We start from the raw sequence: 17,646 nt of genomic DNA, 5'->3' as shown, positions 1-17,646 counted from the left end.
CAGTAAGGACCCTGGACTTCAGAAAAGCAGACTTTAAGTCACTCAGGGAACTCATAGGAAGGATCTCCTGGGAAGCCAGAGTGAGGAGGAGAAGAGTCCAGGAGAGCTGGCTGTACTTGACAGAAATGTAACTGAGATTGCAGGAACAATCCATCGTGTTGCACAGGAAGACTAGCAAGTACGGCAGAAGAGCAGCTTAACTAAATCACAACAAGAAAGCTTATAAGAAGTGGAAACTTGAAGAAATAACTAGGGAAGAATATAAGAGCATTGCTCAGGCATGCAGGGATGAAGTCAGGAAAGCCAAAGCACAATGGGAGTTGTAGCCAGCAAGCGATGTGAAGGGCAACAAGAAGGGTTTCTACAGGTCTGTTGGTAGCAAGAGGAGGATCAGGGAAAGTGTGGGTCCCTTACTGAATGGGGGAGGCAATGCTGGCTACAAAGGACCAACTCACAGGATCACCATGAATTCTAGTTTATTGTACAGGATGTGAAGTTACCAATAAAATCATTAATGCAGACTTTGAGTTATGACAGGTACTGGCCACCTTAACATGCACTGACACACACATACATACACTCATACACACAATGGCTGCAATAGTAGTGTAGCACCAGTGTTGGTTTATACCTATCCAGGGCACTGGAGTCTGCTGTCGATGGTCAGCTTCCTCCAAGGTGATGTCTTCTCCAGAAGGGAGTCACATGCTTGTCCTGTCCTGGTAGGTCGGGTGCTGGAGGAGAGGATGCCACTGAGGATCACGCTTCACTGCCTTTTAATCCCTTTCTGGCAGACTTCTGTGATCCCCCAGCATCATCTTGGCTGCCCAGTCCAGAGGTCGCTGTTCTACACAGGTCTTGCGTAGTGCACGACAGCTGTCAGTCACAGTCACTGGGGGTTCTGCCCGACGGTGCAGTTTTGGGAGTCCACCCTTGACTTGATTGACTTAATGGCAGTGTCCTTGCAGGTTTCAGGCAGCTGGATTAGCTTAAAATGGCTTCTGGAGAAGAGTTTTGTAATGGTAAGTTCCTCTGGCTAGCCTATTGTCAATTAACAGCCAGAGGATCTTGCTTTGTCATTCAATTATCTACTGACTTATATATACTCCATTCACGTAGAGGACCACCCCAATATAGCAATCCAAGTCCAGTGATTACAATTCCAATGTATTCTTATAATAATCATTTTAGTAATGCAAGGTATGACTTACTCTAAGGAATACATTCATTAAAAGTTAAAAGATATAAAATATAAAATACAGAATATCAGGCCACACATGAGATAGATGAAATATAAAAACACACTGAGAGAAATATATAAAAATACCATGAGAGGTAGTGAGGATCAAAGACCACTGGGGACAGTGAGTGAACTAGGTTAGATGCAGTCACGTAGACTGATTTAGCATAAAACTTTAGACAGATATGGGACATTTGCTTTGGTAAACAGGTCTTAATCAAAGAGGGAACACGTTCACCAGGGTATATTTACGGTCATGTGTTCAATGCACTTTGACTTTTCTTGTCTCTTATACACTTTCCTTTTAAGTGGATATTTCAGCTCTTTTGTTTTCCTTAGTGACACTGAGCTCAGTTGAGACGTAGAGGTAGTTTGTAGGATTCTCCTACAGAAAGCCACTTCTGCTTCTTGAATTGCTCTGAGCCTTGCCACAGCCATGCAATGAGTGTGCTAGGTCTCTGTCAATACTTAGAAGGAAAAAGAAATGCACAAAAGAGGGGGGAGGAGGGGAGGTGCACGAAGAAGGGGCTTCTGTTATATCCATGCTGAGAAGGGGAGTGTACAAAGGGGACCCTCTATTACAGCAACCTTTCACCAGAAGATGCAGAAAAGGCTGAAGTGCTCAATGCCATTTTTGCCTTAGTCTTCACAGGCAAGGTCAGCTCCCAGACTACTGCATTGGGCAGCATGGTTTGGAGAGGAGGTCAGCAGCCCTCGGTGGTGAAAGAAGAGGTTAGGCACAGCAACAGACAGAGGGAGACTCTGCACTGCCAGGGGTTAAGACAAGGCAGCCTTAGAGACACATTAGGGGCTGGTGGTTTACGGAGTGAGAAGTGGGTGGTGGTGGTCTCAGCAGGCCCAGGAGCAGGGCAGAGATGTAGCCAGAGAAGTGTCATGCCCAAAAGAAGGGCAGAGATACGAGCCAGAGAAGGCTCAGGCTTGCGAGCAGGGTATTTTGAGTGGTAATGGCTGTGAGGGATGGGCGTTAGCGGTGTATGAAACAGGCTGTAATCAACTGAGATTTGGATTTGGCTCAAATTTGGGACAGTGATTTGATTCGTTGATTTGGATCACTGTCCCAATTCAATTCGGCCAAAACCGAATCTGAAGATCTGATGCTGCTTCAGAGAATCAGCGATTCACCCATAGAAACAGCTTTCAATGTTTTTTCTATGTCTTGTGAGTACTGAGATGCTGGGGTGGAGGGAGCGAATCTGGGGGAGTCCCTAGCGAGCTCAGCAGCACACCCAGAAGTGGACCAGAAGCACTTTTGGTCCATTTCCGGGTCCGCTAGGGAGTGCATTGGGCTGTGCCCCCACACACTGTGTGCCCCCCCAGAGCCAGGAGGCACCTCAGTGACAAGAGGTTATCTATTTCTACTAAGTTTGGGATGTATCAAGAAATTGATTAACAACCAGGGAAAACACAAGGTTTTTAGGAATTGTCCTCCGAAGATTAAGGGAACCACTAAGGTAAAACAAAAGTAAATCAGAAGGATATTGAGAATGACTCTTCCTGCACATAAACATGAATTATTTACAAAAGAAATATTTACCAAACTAGTTATTCAAGGACAGACATTTTATACATCTACGTACCACACAACAGGAGCCTGATTAAACTCAGCATGAATACAGCAAGGTAAGCAGGAAGGGATACCTCATTGATTGTTGTCAGACAGCCTAGCCACAAACTCACATCTTCTTGCACTATGCAGCTGTCATCAGTATTTTGTATTTTAACTTTTGTGGGAAGGCCCAGGTTAGCTTGAGTTTCACAGTCGTCCATCACTGGGGCCTAAGTGGAACTGGACTTCAAACGACAGGAAAGGACGAGTGTGCCCATTCCCCACCCTTCATGTCAACACGGGGAGGGGCACTAGCATGCAGTCTCAGGGGCTGCCAGGGGCAGGGCAGCTGGGGTGGGTGCCAGCATACAGGTTCAGAGTTGCACTTAAGCAGGGAGCTGTTCATCTCCTCTCTGGCAGCTGGACAAGGGTCTTTCCCAACTCAAGCTTCTCCCTTTCTCGTGCCTGGGAAGGCAGGAGGAGAGTGCACATGGTAAATCCTTAGCACCATCACCCTGTAACCAGCTACAAAGGTGCCCCAGCCCCATGATTAGTGAAGGACTGGATGGGGACCCCTCCACATGGGACATTTCTGCAACTCTCTGGGTCCTGGGGTCCCCACCAGAGACATAGGAGACCCAGTAGCTCCAGCCTGTGAGTGATGGAGTGATGCCAGTACCTCGCAGCTGCAAGACAGGATGTGGCACATGGTCCAGTGACATGAGGGGCAGTGAGAGAGGGGTGATCCTCAGCTTGGGAGCTCATTGCCTGGTGCACAAAGAAGTGCTGTCCTGGGTCACAACTCCCAGACCAGCCCTTGGGCTCTAGTTGGTATCTTCTGTGAAGGGCTCCCCTGGATCATAGCAACACCAGCACTACCCCTGTTGTCTCCTTTGGCTTAGAGATGCCCCACACTCCCATATTACCATCCTTTGTGACACTCCCTGGGGAGCCCTCACACCTTCAGAGGAGTCCTTCAGTCCCAAACCCCTCTCTGCTGTCTCCTGTCTCAGCACTGAGAACAAGCCGGGCTACGTCGCAGGTGCCAAATGCCTCAGTTCCACTGGACTCATTCAGGCCTTGCCAGCTCGTAGCAGAGGAAACATTGCCAGGTTTGGGAATCACTCCTTTCATTATGTTCATGCTATAGCTCCCCTCCTCCGCAGAAGAGGCAGCCAGGATTTCCCAAGTGCTTTGATCTCACAGTTAATGCACATGGTCAGTAAGGCACAAGCTCTGTAAGGCTGTCCAAGGCCAGGCAGAAATAAAGGACTCCAGCCACAAGCGTGGGAAACAGCTGCCGGGCTGGACAGCACAGGCTGTGTTGTGAACATCTAGGGGCCTGGTTTGCCATTAGTAGACTCAACAAAACCTAACTTCAGATTTTCACCTGCATGTTACGCACACGCACCCCACCTGCATCAAGGGGGTGACATCCTCACAAGCCAGCTACGAGCCCTCAGAACAGGGCACCAGGAGCTGCCTCTGCTCGTGTCCCTGCTCAGCAGGTCTAGATGGCCTCCCATCTAGTTGTGGGCTGAGCCTCATGGGAGAGACTCCAGAAGTTCCTTGCATGAATGGTGTGTGCCCCCAGCGGCTGAGGGGGCACGGCTGTGCTGGTGGCAGTGGGAGCGTGGTGGTAGTAAGCTGGGAGTTCCTGCAGATGCCACCGGGGACGCACTGCCACGTTCAGGGTTTGCATGTGCATCACATGTATTCCCTACACGTCCCCCCTGGTTCCTTGTGTGAATCATGACAGGAATGGGTGGCCCTCCCCACCCGCAGGTCAGCCCCTGCCAGCACTTCAATCATGGTGGATTTCTGATCGCCAATGTTTCCCCCTCCACCGCCTATCCCTGACAAAAGGAATATGGTTCCCAGGGGGGCTGGGGCGGGGCAGGAAACAGGGGCCCCCACACCTGTCCTGCAGGTGCCCATCTTAGGGCCTTGGAGGGGCAGGTGAGGGAGCTCCAGGAGGAGGTTAGCAGGCTGAGGGGATCAGAGAAGCAGAGGACAATATTGATGGGTATTTCCTTTCCCTGCAGGGCCAAGCACCAAAGGGAGAAGCACCCCAGGAGATGCCCTCCACAGCAGAATGGCAGAAGGTTCCCTCCAGAGCCAGGGCTGGTTGCGACGGTGCACTACCAGTTCTCCCAGTCCAGCTGGAGACAGGTATGAGGCCCTGGCGACACTGGAGGAGAAGGAAGGAGAGGAAGAAACCTCTGGAGAGGAGGTCACTCCACGCACTGAACAGACTGAAAAAGGCAAGTTGACCTGGAAGAAGAGATGCCAAGTGCTTGTTATAGGCGACTCCACCCTGAGAGGTACAGAGGGTCTCACCTGTCACCAGGATTCCTTGACACGCGAGGTCTCCTGTCTGCCCAGAGCGAGGATTCAGGATGTGATGGAGATGATCCCGGCCATTATCTAGCCCACTGATTACTACGCCATGGTACTAATTCCTGTGGGCGCTAATGATGCAGGCAGGGGAAGCCCAGATCATCTGATGAAGGACTACCATGCTCTGGGGGCAAGCTGAAGGAGACAGGGGCACAAGTGGTCTGCTCATCTGTCTTTCCAGTGAGCGGACGTGGACGACGCCATGAGATCTGTGTCAGAGAGGTCAACTTGTGCCTTTATGAATAGTGTCTTGAGGAGAGCTTCAGCTTCTTGGACCATGACCCATACTTCAAGACGAGAGGCATGCTCAGGTGGGATGGGCTTCACCTCCCCCCAAAGGTAAGCGTGTGTTCTCTTTCAGGTTGGCCGATCTCCTCCGGCGGGCTTTAAACTAGGCTCGCTGGGGGAAGGGGAGGATGAGGTGCGAGGGAGCCCTGGACCACCAAACCAAGTGTTGCCCACAAGAACAGCCCAGCCAAAACTGACAATGAGCACAAGAAATACCCACGTAAGAGACCCAGATAGTCCTGGGATTAGAGGGGTGGTGCATACACCTTCAGGAGGCCTTAAATGCCTCTACACTAATGCTCGCAGTACGGGGAACAAGCAGGAGGAATTTGCCCTCCTGCTAGCTGACACAGACACAGACATAGTGGGGCTCGCTGAAACATGGTGGGATCCAACACATGACTGGGCGGTGAACATCAAGAGCTATAGGCTGTACAGGAGGGATAGAAGAGGGAGGAAAGGCGGGCATGTGGCTCTCTACGTCAAAGAACAATTCACATCCTCAATGAGCAGCACTGGGTCAGAGGAGGGACACACTCAAGTGATCTGGGGTAGAATACAAGGGGGTCGGGGGGAAAGGGACTTGACGGTGGGGGTCTGCTACAGACCTCCCAACCAGGGGGAAGAGCTAGAGCGGAAATTCTCAGGTCAGCTCACGGAGGCAGTTAAGTCAAAGAACGTGGTCATCATGGGTGACCTAATCTATATGGACATTTGATGGGAAGAGCAGTCAGCCAGGTCTGACCACTCACATAGGTTCCTTGCCATGTTACAGGACCTTCATCTAACCTAGGACGTGCACAGCCCCACCAGGGGAGACGTCTTGTTAGACCTAGTCCTAGCCACAGGCGACGACCTGGTGAGGGGTCTGCGGGTGCTCGACCACCTGGAAGATAGCAATCATCGCATTCACCATCCAGCGCAGGGTGATAAAGGCCTGCAGCAAGACAGCAGCCCTGGACTTCAGGAGGGTGGATTTCATTGACCTAAGGAGACTAGTTGTGTAGGCACTGAGGTCCCAGAGGGGTGGGGAATTGGGAGTCCAAGAAGAGTGGTCATTCCTGAAGGAGAAGGTCCTCCGAGCCCAAAGGGTGGCAATCCCAACACGGATCAAAGGGGGCAAGAGTGCTCAAAAGCCCCCATGGCTCACCAAAAGCATATGGGAATGTCTCCTAGCTAAAAGGGAGGCGTACACCCAATGGCAGGGAGGGGCCATCACCAGGGAGGACTACAGTTGCTCGGGGCTGCAGGGGGGCAGTCAGGAAGACTAAGGCAGAGATGGGACTGGGACTAGCGACCCGGATCAAGGACGACAAGAAATCCTTTGATAAATATGAAGGGGTCAAAAAAAAGTTACTGGGTAATGTACGGCCTATGAAGGACACGCCTGGAAATCTGGTGGTCACACCAGATGACAAAGCTAACTTATTTAACGATTTCTTTGCCTCCATTTTTCTGAGCAGGGACCAGGTCATCCCCACCACCGGGACCCCCAATGGCCCCAGGGGAGGCGCAGCCAGGCCCAGGGTCAGAGAGGACCTAGTCAGGGAACTTCTGGAGGGACTGGACGTGTTCAAATCAGCAGGTCCTGACGATCTCCACCCCAGGATGCTGAGGGAATTAGCAGGGGTCATTTTAGGACCCCTGGCATGGCTTTATGAGCACTCGGGGTGCTCCAGCGAGATGTCAGAGGACTGGAAAAGGGCCAAAGTGGTCCCCAGTTTCAAAAATGGGACGAAGGAGGACCCAGGAAATTACAGGCCTGTTAGTCTTACCTTGGTCTTGGGGAAGCTCTTTGAGAAAATTTTCCAGGAGCACATCTGCAAGAGGCCAGCAGGGGAGGTTATGCTTAGGGGCAACCAGCATGGGTTCATTCAAGGCAGGCCCTGTCAGACCAACCTGGTGGCCTTCTATGACCAGGTCACAAATTCCTTGGACACAGGTGTCATGGTGGACATAGTCTTTCTGGACTTTAGGAAGGCCTTCGACACTGTCTCTCACCCCATTCTTCTTAAAAAATTAGGAGATTGTGGTGTCGATGCCTACACAGTCAGATGGGTCACAAATTGGCTGGAGGGCCACACCCAAAGAGTGGTGGTGGACGGTTCACTTTCGACCTGGAGGGATGTGGGCAGTGGGGTCCCCCAGGGCTCGGTCCTTGGGACCGCACTGTTCAACATCTTCATCAGTGACTTGGATGAGGGGGTGGAAAGCACCTTGTTCAAATTTGCAGATGGCACTAAGATGTGGGGAGAAGTGGGCATGCTAGAAGGGAGGAATAGGCTGCAATCGGACCTGGACAGGTTACAGGAGTGGGCAGATGAGAACAGGATGGGTTTCAGCACTGACAAGTGTTTGTGGGACACCCTGGGGAGCCCTCACACCTTCACAGGAGTCCCTCAGCCCCAGACCCCTCTCTGCTGTCTGCTGTTTTACAAAGGAGAGCTAGACCCAAGGGACCAACTCTTCAGTGCAAAGTGCCTCAGCTGCACCGCACTCATTCAGTCAGTGCCTGATCACAGCGGGGGAAATTTTGCCAACTTAGGGAATCACACCCTTCACCTCACTTGTGCTAGAAATGACAGGTCCCCTCCTCCAGAACAGAATTTCCCAAGTGCTCGGATCTGATCTCCCCTTTCGCAGACCATCAGTAAGAGACAAGCCATGCTCATGATGTCCAAGGACACTCAGAAACCAACACGCACAGCCAGGGGAAGGGAAAGAGCTGCGAGGCCGGCCAGCACAGACTACATTGTGACCATGCGGGGACATGAGACCTGTATTACCATTAGCAGGTTCAAGGAACAAGAACCAGAGATTTTCACCTGCATGTTCAGCACCTTCGCAAGCTCACACTCTCAGTAGCTGATGTCCTCCAAAGCCAGCGGAGAGCCCTCAGGGCAGGGCCCAGGGACGGCCTCTGCTGGCACCTGCTGATGGGGAGCCGAGCACAGCCTGTGCAGAGCTGTGGGGAGAGCCCAGGAGAAGGCACCAAAGGTGACTTGAAGCGAGGCCTGTGGATCACAGCAGGATTGGTGGCACCCCCGAGGTCAGCCTCTGTCACAGCTTCACTGCCATTTCATTCCTGATTGCAACTCCCACCATCAAAGGGAACATGGCAGCCATGGGGTGAGGGAAACACCAGATGCAGTTAGGAGAGTGTGGGGGAGACTGACTTTGCTGCACGGGGCTGTAAACCCACACGGCTTCAGAAACAGACCCAGGGAAATGGAGCTCTGAAAAGGGAGGGCTCAACGCACCGCACACACCGGTGAGACAAGTTATTGGTCAGAAACAACATCACCCCCAGCAGGACAGAAAGCTGCTCCTTTCCAGTCCCCAAGGAGTGATCCAGAGCAGTACCAGGAACAATTAAATAGCACAAGCTCCAGCACATGTTTCAATGGACCCAATTCAACTCCCACCTGCTTCTATCCAACAGCCCCACGGGACACCTGGGACCCCAGGCCAGGCTTACCAGATCTCAATTACAACGAGGTGGCTACAAGCTCAGAGACCCCCCAGGACCGCCCTGGCCCAAGGGTAGAGCATGTGTTCCCTGGGTATCACTGGGCTCCTCCACCCTGTCCTTTCCTAACAACATGTTTCCACCGCTCGGGCTGAGGGTGATATTGGTCCTTCCTGGGGCATATTAGCTTAAGTTGGGCCCCACGGGAGTCTCATTCCAAAGGGCTGTGACAACTGCTGCAAACAGCCTTGTTACAACTCCCTGTGTCTCAGATACGAGTCCCCTGGAGATCCCCCCAAAATCAGTAGCATTTCTGAGTGCAGATGTGGTATACACTTAGGCAGATAAAGGGTTAACTCTGAGGAGTCAACCCCAGGGGTCCAGGTGAGGATGGAGGGAAAGTGAGAAGAGCTCCAGACACAGGGACAGGTGCCAGGAGACGGGGCTGGAGAATCACACTGGGCAATGCAGGCCCCGAAGCTGCAGGATCTAACTGAGGAGCCCTGCAGGGAGAGAGGGGAGACATCAGCACAGGGCAGGGACTAGCGGCACTGGGGAAGGGCCGGGGGGGGATCTGACAGGCGCCAGGGCCTCCCTAGAGGCTTGTCTGGAGCCTCCGGGTGGGGAGATGCTTTTGCAGGGCCCAGGATGCTCTGACCATGGGAGTAGCTCTAGGTTTGGCCCAAATGGCACTAGTGAGGGAGATGGAAACTCCTCCTCTTCCTCACTGCAAATGCTCCATGTTCCAGCTCCCACCCAGGCTGGGCTGGGCCAGTGTTGGGGTGAAAGGGCAGGGACAGCCGCTCCATGGACTCCCTGTACAGCCTGTGGTCCCTGAGGGGGAGGGGGCTTCATAGGAGTAGACAGAGATGGAAATTACCTGTTGGCTGGGGAACGGGGCGGCCTGGAAAACAAGGAGAGACATGGTGAGAGTCTCAGCAGAGGCAGCCCCTCTGAGAGATCAGAGATCCTGCCCTAGCCCTGAGGTGCAGAGCAGACCCCATTAGGGACCCCACATCCCCCATTAAAAACTCAATGACAGGCTCAGCCAAATAGGGCTGGATATAGGGATTTGCTGTGTGCACGTATAGATATTTCCCTGAACTGGATTCACTACTCTCTGCTTTGGTCTCTATTTCCAGACAACATTCAGCAAGGATGAATTCAAGCAGGGTCACACTTGTGTGAGCCACAGATTCAGCTAGGAAGGTGTGTCTGTATCTTCACTATATGACCGAGGGCAGGCAGGGAGATGCGGGCTCAATCAAGTGTTCAGTACACCCATAGACCAGACCATGGCTCTGCACATTTTGGAGGAGCCCTTGCTATGTTTTTCTTTTCTGCCAAAAACAGCAATTGAAAATTTAGGGAAGAAGGAGGTGGCGAGGAGTATCAGAAAGAAAGAAACTGATTCCGATAAGCACGGGTGCAAGAGAAAATGTACTATCCTCAGACTGCAGTCACCTTTCCTTAAGAAAGAAAAAATAACACCAAAAACTCCACCTGCAAGAAATTGCAGTGAGCAGTATATGGGAGAAATATGGTAAGAGCAGCTTCTGCTAGTTCCCAGGTAGGCGTGAAAGCTGCATTGGCCTCGCAGGGAGCAGAGCCAGGAGCAGTGTTTTCTCCTTCCTGCTGCTGCTCCTCATCTCCTGACTGCAGGAAAGGTCTGTTATGCTCCTCTCTGCCAGTCACAGTGCAGGGGGACATTTTCTCCCTGGGTCTGGTGTAGGTGAGACAATCCTTCCCCTGTTCCACATCCCTCCCTGATTGTCTAGGGTAATGGTGAGTCCAGAACAACTGACACCTTCAGGCCTTTCACACCTGCAAGGCTGAGGATCTACATTATATTTGGCTGAACAAAATCAGTCTGACCCACCAGCTGCCAAAACTTCCTCTGTTGGAGCAACAAAGTCCGAGACAAGGGCAGCTGAGATTAAGGTCTGCTGGGATACGAAGTTTTCCCAGAGGCAAACCTGATTCTGTGCCAGCAGACAAGCAACAGGACAGAGGAGAGAGGTTTGGGGCAGAAAGCCCCCCTGATACCTCAGCCCCATGAAGTCCCACAATGGGTACACTCAGGTGCCTCCACCCCCTTGGGACTGGCACCTCCTAGCCCAGGGTCACTGCCTTTTAGCAGGGGAGAGGAAATGCCCAGTGTCAAGGCGGTGGCAGCTCTGCCTACCCATGGCCCCTGCTCTGCCTTGCCCCTTAGAGGAGGGAGGGACAGTAGGATCCATCCCCAGACCCAGGAGGTGAGAAACTGGGAAGCCCCTGCCAGACTCCAGGGCAGTTTGTTCTGGGGTGTGAGAGGGAGCGGAGCCTGCAGACAGACCGACAGGCTGAGCATTTTGCCCCAACAATGCCTTGGTTCCAGCACCCCAGCCATGCCCCACTCACCTTTCTTGTTCCTCAGGTAGATGAGCAGACCCAGTGCCAGGAAGATCAGCCCCAGCACAAAGCCCCCGACCCCCGTCAGCATCTTGCTCCTGGCTGAGTCTGACTGCGCCTCTGTGGAGACAAGAGCCAGAGGTGAAGGGCTCAGTCCTGGCTCCCACCCCCTGCTCACACCCCTGCCCTCTGTGGGGAAGGGGTCTGACCATGGACAGCCGTTGTGGGGCTGCACAAAGGGAGACCCGTCTCCTCCAAGATCTCAGGGGCTGCCCCAGGCTCCCAGTTCCTTACCCCAGTGCACGGTGACGGAGCCCGGCAGACTGCTGTGCTCCACCTGGCAGGTGTAGACGTCCCCGCTCCGGGGGGTCATTTCCAGCATCACCAGGATCTGGAAGGTCCAGTCTCCGTTCTGCAACAGCTCCGTGGACACCACTCCGGCAGTCTGCTCCTGTCCATTCTTCAACCACTTGACCTCGATCCCGCCGGGGTAAAACCCCGTCACAGAGCAAATCAGTGTGTCTGGGTGGGCCTGGGCTCCTGATTTTGTTGGGGAGACTTTCACCTTGGGCTTCACTGAGAGGGAAAGAGTTGGAGAGAATGAGCTGGGAGAAAGAATGATTCCTCCATCAGGGAAAGTTTTCTCCCCCCAACCCCTGACTGCCTCAGTTTCTCTCACTCCTGAGCCTTGAGTTTAGTTAAATCTTTACTTTGGTGCCACTATAAAACTGCTGTGTTTTCCCACATGCAGCACACATTCTTTTCCCCAAGAACAAATAGCTGGACTTTGCAATGTGAAGCTGAACTGAGGAATTCGGTAAGAGCAGTTTCTGGACTCTCAAGAAGCGGAGCAAGTGGGAGCCTCCCTGCTACTACTTGCTTACTTATTTTAAGAAAATGTGTTTTTCTCCCCTGATGCATGTTGTTGCTGCTGCATGTTGCATTTAAGAAAATATGCTATTTTTTTATCATTAAAGCTAAACTTTAATTGCAGTTTCTATTTCTTAGTTGCAAATGACCTGAATCCAGGATTGTCTTTCAAAGGCTCTGGATTCCCTTTCTCATTCAAGATGCCAAGGGGAGACCTCTCCATTTTGGAGTTCAAGCTTTATGGCTGCAGCACAAAGTGTCCTGTCCTGGGTTAATGGCTTCCACCTGTGTACAGCCAGGGGCTTTGCTTGGGAGTGCCAGAGAGTGGCAAAGATATCCCAGGTTTGGGACCTGGCCCTGTCCCCAGGAGACCGCATCATACGTCTCATAAGCAGACGTTCGGGTTTTCTATTTACTGCACAAGAATGTGGACATTCTCCTTTAAAGAGAAAAGGTGGCCGGGTAGAGGTGCAGCCCCGCATGCAAGTTCCCCTGGTCTGCTACTCCTCACCCTGCTGTGGGCGCGGCTTTACTCCATGGTGGCAGGGCTGGTGCAGAGGTGTTGGCGGCAGTGGCAGCAGAGAGTCTTGCCACCCTGCTCCACCCTCCTGTGCCAGGTCCCACCCGCTGGGCCACAAAGACAGCTCCTGCCTGGTGGTCTGGCCAAGCTCTAGCCTCACGCCGTGCTGTGGGCACACAAATCTGGGGGGGGACATGTCCACCCCATACCACCCAAACTCATCACGTATGCTGTTGCCTATGGTTGGGCACCTCCCCTGCCCCATACAACCCCCTTCCCAATATACAGAGGGGCTGCAGGCTGGGGGACGGGGAAGTGGATTGAAAGTGCGGGGCACCAGCAGGACTGAGGTGCATGGGGGGTTGCCAGTAGAGAGGGAAACTGGCAGGGATGGGGGGCTGTGGGTCAAGAGTGTGGGGCACCAGTGTGGATGAGGGACTGCGGTTCGAGAGTGAGGGGACTGGTGGAGATGGGGAGGTGCAGGTCAGGAGTGAGGGGCATCAGCAGGGCTAGTGGGCTGTGAATCAGGATTGAGGGGCACTGGTGGGGACGGTGGGCTGTGGGTCAGGAGTGAGGGACATTGGTGAGGATGGGGGAGTGCAGGTCAGTAGTAAGGGGTATCAGCAGGGCTGGGGGGGGCTACAGCTTGATAGTTAGGGGTACTGGCATATCAGGGCTGCTCAATAGCACAAAGCACCGGAGGGGCGGGGGAGGGAGCAGCTGCAGCTGGACCCACATCCTGGTGAGTGAAGCGGGCAGGGGAAGCTATGATTTTCCCTGATCAATGACCAAAATCAAATGCCAAAATATAGAGGTATTTAGATTGTATTTTATTGTAATGACTGAGGCACTGGCTGGTTTCCAAATTGGTTTAAAACAGTAAATATCTCAATAAACTTTGTGTGCAGTTGACACCTCTATCTACAGCAGAGTTTCATTTTAATCATGGGAAAATGTGGATTTGGGGTTTATTAAGCAGAGAATTTGGGATTTTTAAACACAGGACACCAGGACCCCAGCTCATGTGGTTGAGATTCCTGTTACACCCTAAATGCAGAGACTTGCCCCACGCCAAGAGCAACAAGCTTGTCTTCTCGGAGATGAGCAAGACCCTTCTGGTTTTCTACCCTGATGGAAATGGGACATTCCCCAGGATCTGGGCAGGCAAAGCTGTCTGGGCCCAGGAAAGCCCCAGCTGTGGTGCCGCCTCCCACACTGCAGGGACCTGCCCCCGCCCCAGGGAAAGGCTGCACAGGGCTGAGTCCCCTGGGTCCTGCCTGTGGCGCGAGTGCCCCTGCCTGGACCCACCTGCAGGGCCTTGGGCAACGCTCTTTGCAGGGACTGGTTTCTAGGGCAGGGAGCTCTGATCTCAGTCACTGGTGGATGCTGCGCAGCCGGCCCCCGGGACCAGGGCCCACAGCCACTCCCCAGCCAAAGCAGTCCTGCGAGTGGAGACGGGCAGAGCCCCTCTGACCCCACAGCTCCCATCACTGCATCGCAGGCCGTGCCTGGGCTCCTGTCTGTCCTAACCATGGGTGACCCCTGAGCCCCTCCCCACTCCCAACCCTGGGGGCCTGATGCTCCTGGGTCACTTCTGCAACTCCCGGTGTGACCTGACTGCTCCCAGCTGCCTCCTGCCCCAGGGAGTGTCCCTGCAGCTGCCCCGTGGGTCGTGCCCCTGTAGGGTGACAGTGTGAACCCCCCCCCAAGTACAACCCAGCACCCACTACCTGCCCCTCCCCCCCAGGGATCTGCACTCCCACCTCCTCCTGTGCCCCACCGTGTTATTTCTTTCCCTTCCCCGTCACACCTGCCCCTTCCTCTGCCCGCGCCCCATGGCGCAGCTCTGCCCCTGCCCTGGCGGCGTGGGTGGGGGCTGTGGGGAGCAGCTGCAGCTCCTGGCCCTCGCCCCCCACAGCCCCACTGCACACGGGGAAGGCGCCAGACCCCGGGGACACCGCGCTGCGGCCAGTGACACGGCCCTGCTTGTAGTGGTTCAAGCTCCGCTGTGCGCGGGGATGGTGTTCCCGTGCGCCCCGCAGGGCCAGGGGCTGTGGGCGATCACCCCAGGGGCTGGCCCTGCCCCCACCCCGCCCCTGCCCCCACCGCCACCGCCTCCGCACCCAGTGACGGCCCCAGACCCCGGGGACTCACCGCTGCGGCCGATCACGTGGCCTCGCTCAAACACCCCGTAGTTGTGTCGGCAGAACGTGTCCACTGAGCCCCGTTCGTACTCCATTATGTCCTTCTGGCTGTTCCAGCACTTGGCGTCAGGCTCCCCCAGCTCCGTGTCGGCCACGTACACGCCCAGGTCGCTGTCGAAGTGAACGAAGTCCTGCTGGTTCCAGACGTACCTGTCCAGATACCTCACGCGCTGGGTGCCGTTGGTGTAGAGACAGTCCGCCTTGTGCTGGAAGAGGAAATGCTCTGGGGGGGAGGGACAGAGGAGGCGGGTCAGGGTCTCCCCACAGCAGACCCCGGGGGGCAGAGTGTCCGGGCACTCACTGCTCTGGGACCACACGCGGCGCCCCCCCCCCCCCCGGCCGTCTGCCCCCCTCCTGCCTGACCCCCCGGGCTGCCCCCCCGACCCCCATCCTGCCCCCCAGTGACCCCACCTCAGACCACTGCCTGCGCAGCACCCGGGTGCCCATCGGGGGTCACTGCTCCCCCGCAGCATCGCCCGGCCGTGCATCGCGGTCCGTCCGCACAGAAACCCCCGACATCCCTGTCCCTAAAGCCGGAGATCGGTTCCCCTTGCAGGAAAGCCCAGAGCTGCCGCGGCTCGAGGTCCTGCCGGACCCACCCCGAGCCCTGCTCACCTGGGGGCTCCGTGCAACGAGCCACGTGGGGTCCCAGCACCGCCAGTGTCACCAGCACAGCCCCAGCCCAGCGCCTCCCGGCCCCCGGCATCCCCCCGGTCCCCATCGCTGCGCAGGACATGGAGCTGACACCCCTCGATGTCCCGAAATGAGAACTGCTCTGCCCAGCTCCGAGCACCAGCTCCCAGGACGCTGCCCAGCCCCGGGGACAGGACAGCACCAGCCCCGCACACCAATCAGCATCGGGGCTGAGCGGTGTCATCTGTCGCCAGGTGAAGCCGGGGTCAGCAGGGCTCCGCTCCACACTTGTCCCGGCTGCAGCAGAGTCGGTGCTTGGCCCCAGCACCTGCACTGGCCCCATGGCAGCTGGGTGGTGCTGGGGGGAGGGGGGAGCCCAGGGTCCACATCCACAGAGGAGTCAGTTTTGTTCACAGGAACACACCCCAGGGGGAAGCCCTGTCTCCAGGGCTCAACCACCCCAGGGCTCCCTCAGCTCATCTCCCACAGTGTTCCCAATCCCTGACTTCTCCCCTCCCCTCTGCATTTCCCCCTCACACCCCGTGCACCTGGGCAGGGCTGTTCTCCCCATGTCACAGGTGGGAGCTGAGCCTCAGAGCCGTACAGTGCTGTGCAGTGCGGTACATGGAGCATCTGTACACCCAAATCCCAGGCAACCTTCAGGACTGTGCACCCATCTGCTCTCCCTGCCCCTCTGCCCAGCCCCCTGTGACCACCCAGCCCCGCAGACAGAGGCAGCAACTGGGTGCTGAGGGTGGGCAGGAAGGGTGCGCGCTGAGGAATCCCAACCACTCTGTGCACAAAGGGACTAAAGAGGGGTGCAGGGCTGGAGGGTTTGGTCACTGGGACCAGATTGGAACTGGTGAAAGGCAGGGCCCCATGTCCCATCTCCCCTGAGCCCCATCCATGGTACCTGCTGTCTGGTGGGAGTTGTCATATTATGCTCAGTGGAATAGTTTGAGTTCTTTTCTCTAGTGCAAAATCTGCCCTGGTTACACAGAAGTGAGATATTCAGTTGCCAAGTTTTCACTTGGGTGTATTCTTCCAGTCTTGAACTAATAACTGTACTGGGACATGGTTTGCAGGACTATAAGATTGCACATATGGTGCTGTCTGGTAGAAGATTTTCTGTCCATCTCCTCTGGGCTGTTGCTCTCCCTGCCATCGCTTCATCAGGACAAGGAATTTCTCCCATTAGCAGATCCCTCCCAGCCCCTGCTGTCTGCCCAGGGGAAAGCTGCATGTGTCCCCACCACCCTGATCTCTCTGTAACTGCCTGACCTTGTGCCCAGTGCAAGTGCCCCCAAGAGAGGAGCTGGATAGAGAATGGGACTTCCTTTGGGCCTAGCTGGCCCTGTGTACCCAGCTGGCCTTGCAGAGCACTAGGATGGTCAAAGCCACTTACAGTACACGGTCTTGGACACCTGGACCAATGGTTGGAGCAGGAGTGGGAGAGGGGAAGTAGAGCCCCCTCATTCCACATGCTGAGCTCTCCCCAGCGGGACACTCACTTGCAGAAGACAGGAAGAGCAAGGGTTTCTACAGGGACATCCCAGGCCCACATCCAGCTGAGCAGAGCCTGCCCTCTGGGCAGGGACTGGAGCCCCTGGCTTGGACCAGCCTTATGATTTTCCAGTCCCTGTCCAGGACTCAGCCACCCTAGGGGGGCTCAGCAGGGGATATTCCCCTTGTGAGTCACCACTGCACCCTGGGCTCCAGCAGGCTTTGGTTTCAATCCACACTCCTGGGGGGACATTGGGGTTTTGTAGGTTCGAACAGAAAAGTAACTAAACATGTACTCATAACTGGGTGCTGAGAAGGGAGGTGCTTCCCTGGGCTATTGAGGGGTAGGGGATGAGGGGGCGGCGTTGGTAGGTTCAGGTCTGAAGGAGGAGCAGGGCAAGGGGGTCCCTGTGCACCCAGCACTGGGGAAACCCCCCTGGCAGAGTCTGGCACTTGGGGAACCCCTGGACCACAATGCAGAGTCTAGGGAGCACCTCTGTGGTGTTTGGAGCTGAAGGGACACTGGTGCCCCCAGCAGAGGAGTGTCTCTCCCCAGTGCCA

General features: G+C 55.0%; 1 protein-coding gene across 1 annotated transcript; it reads right to left on the bottom strand.

Annotated features, from left to right (window-relative positions):
• Positions 1-459: 459 nt before the first annotated feature.
• On the bottom strand, positions 460-15,693 carry LOC132244214 (DLA class II histocompatibility antigen, DR-1 beta chain-like). Its single transcript, XM_059715356.1, has 6 exons — positions 15,565-15,693; positions 14,900-15,172; positions 11,650-11,931; positions 11,365-11,475; positions 9,845-9,868; positions 460-9,467 (listed from the first exon to the last, which is right to left on the bottom strand). Exons 1-6 carry the CDS (start codon positions 15,683-15,685, stop codon positions 9,454-9,456), a joined length of 825 nt encoding a protein of 274 aa, XP_059571339.1. The 5' UTR covers positions 15,686-15,693; the 3' UTR covers positions 460-9,453.
• Positions 15,694-17,646: the final 1,953 nt, after the last annotated feature.

This window comes from Alligator mississippiensis, chromosome 11 (genome assembly GCF_030867095.1).
Source record: "Alligator mississippiensis isolate rAllMis1 chromosome 11, rAllMis1, whole genome shotgun sequence".
NCBI lineage: Eukaryota > Metazoa > Chordata > Crocodylia > Alligatoridae > Alligator > Alligator mississippiensis.
Note: the sequence above shows the minus strand (reverse complement) of the source record. Positions and strands in the feature narration are given on the sequence as shown.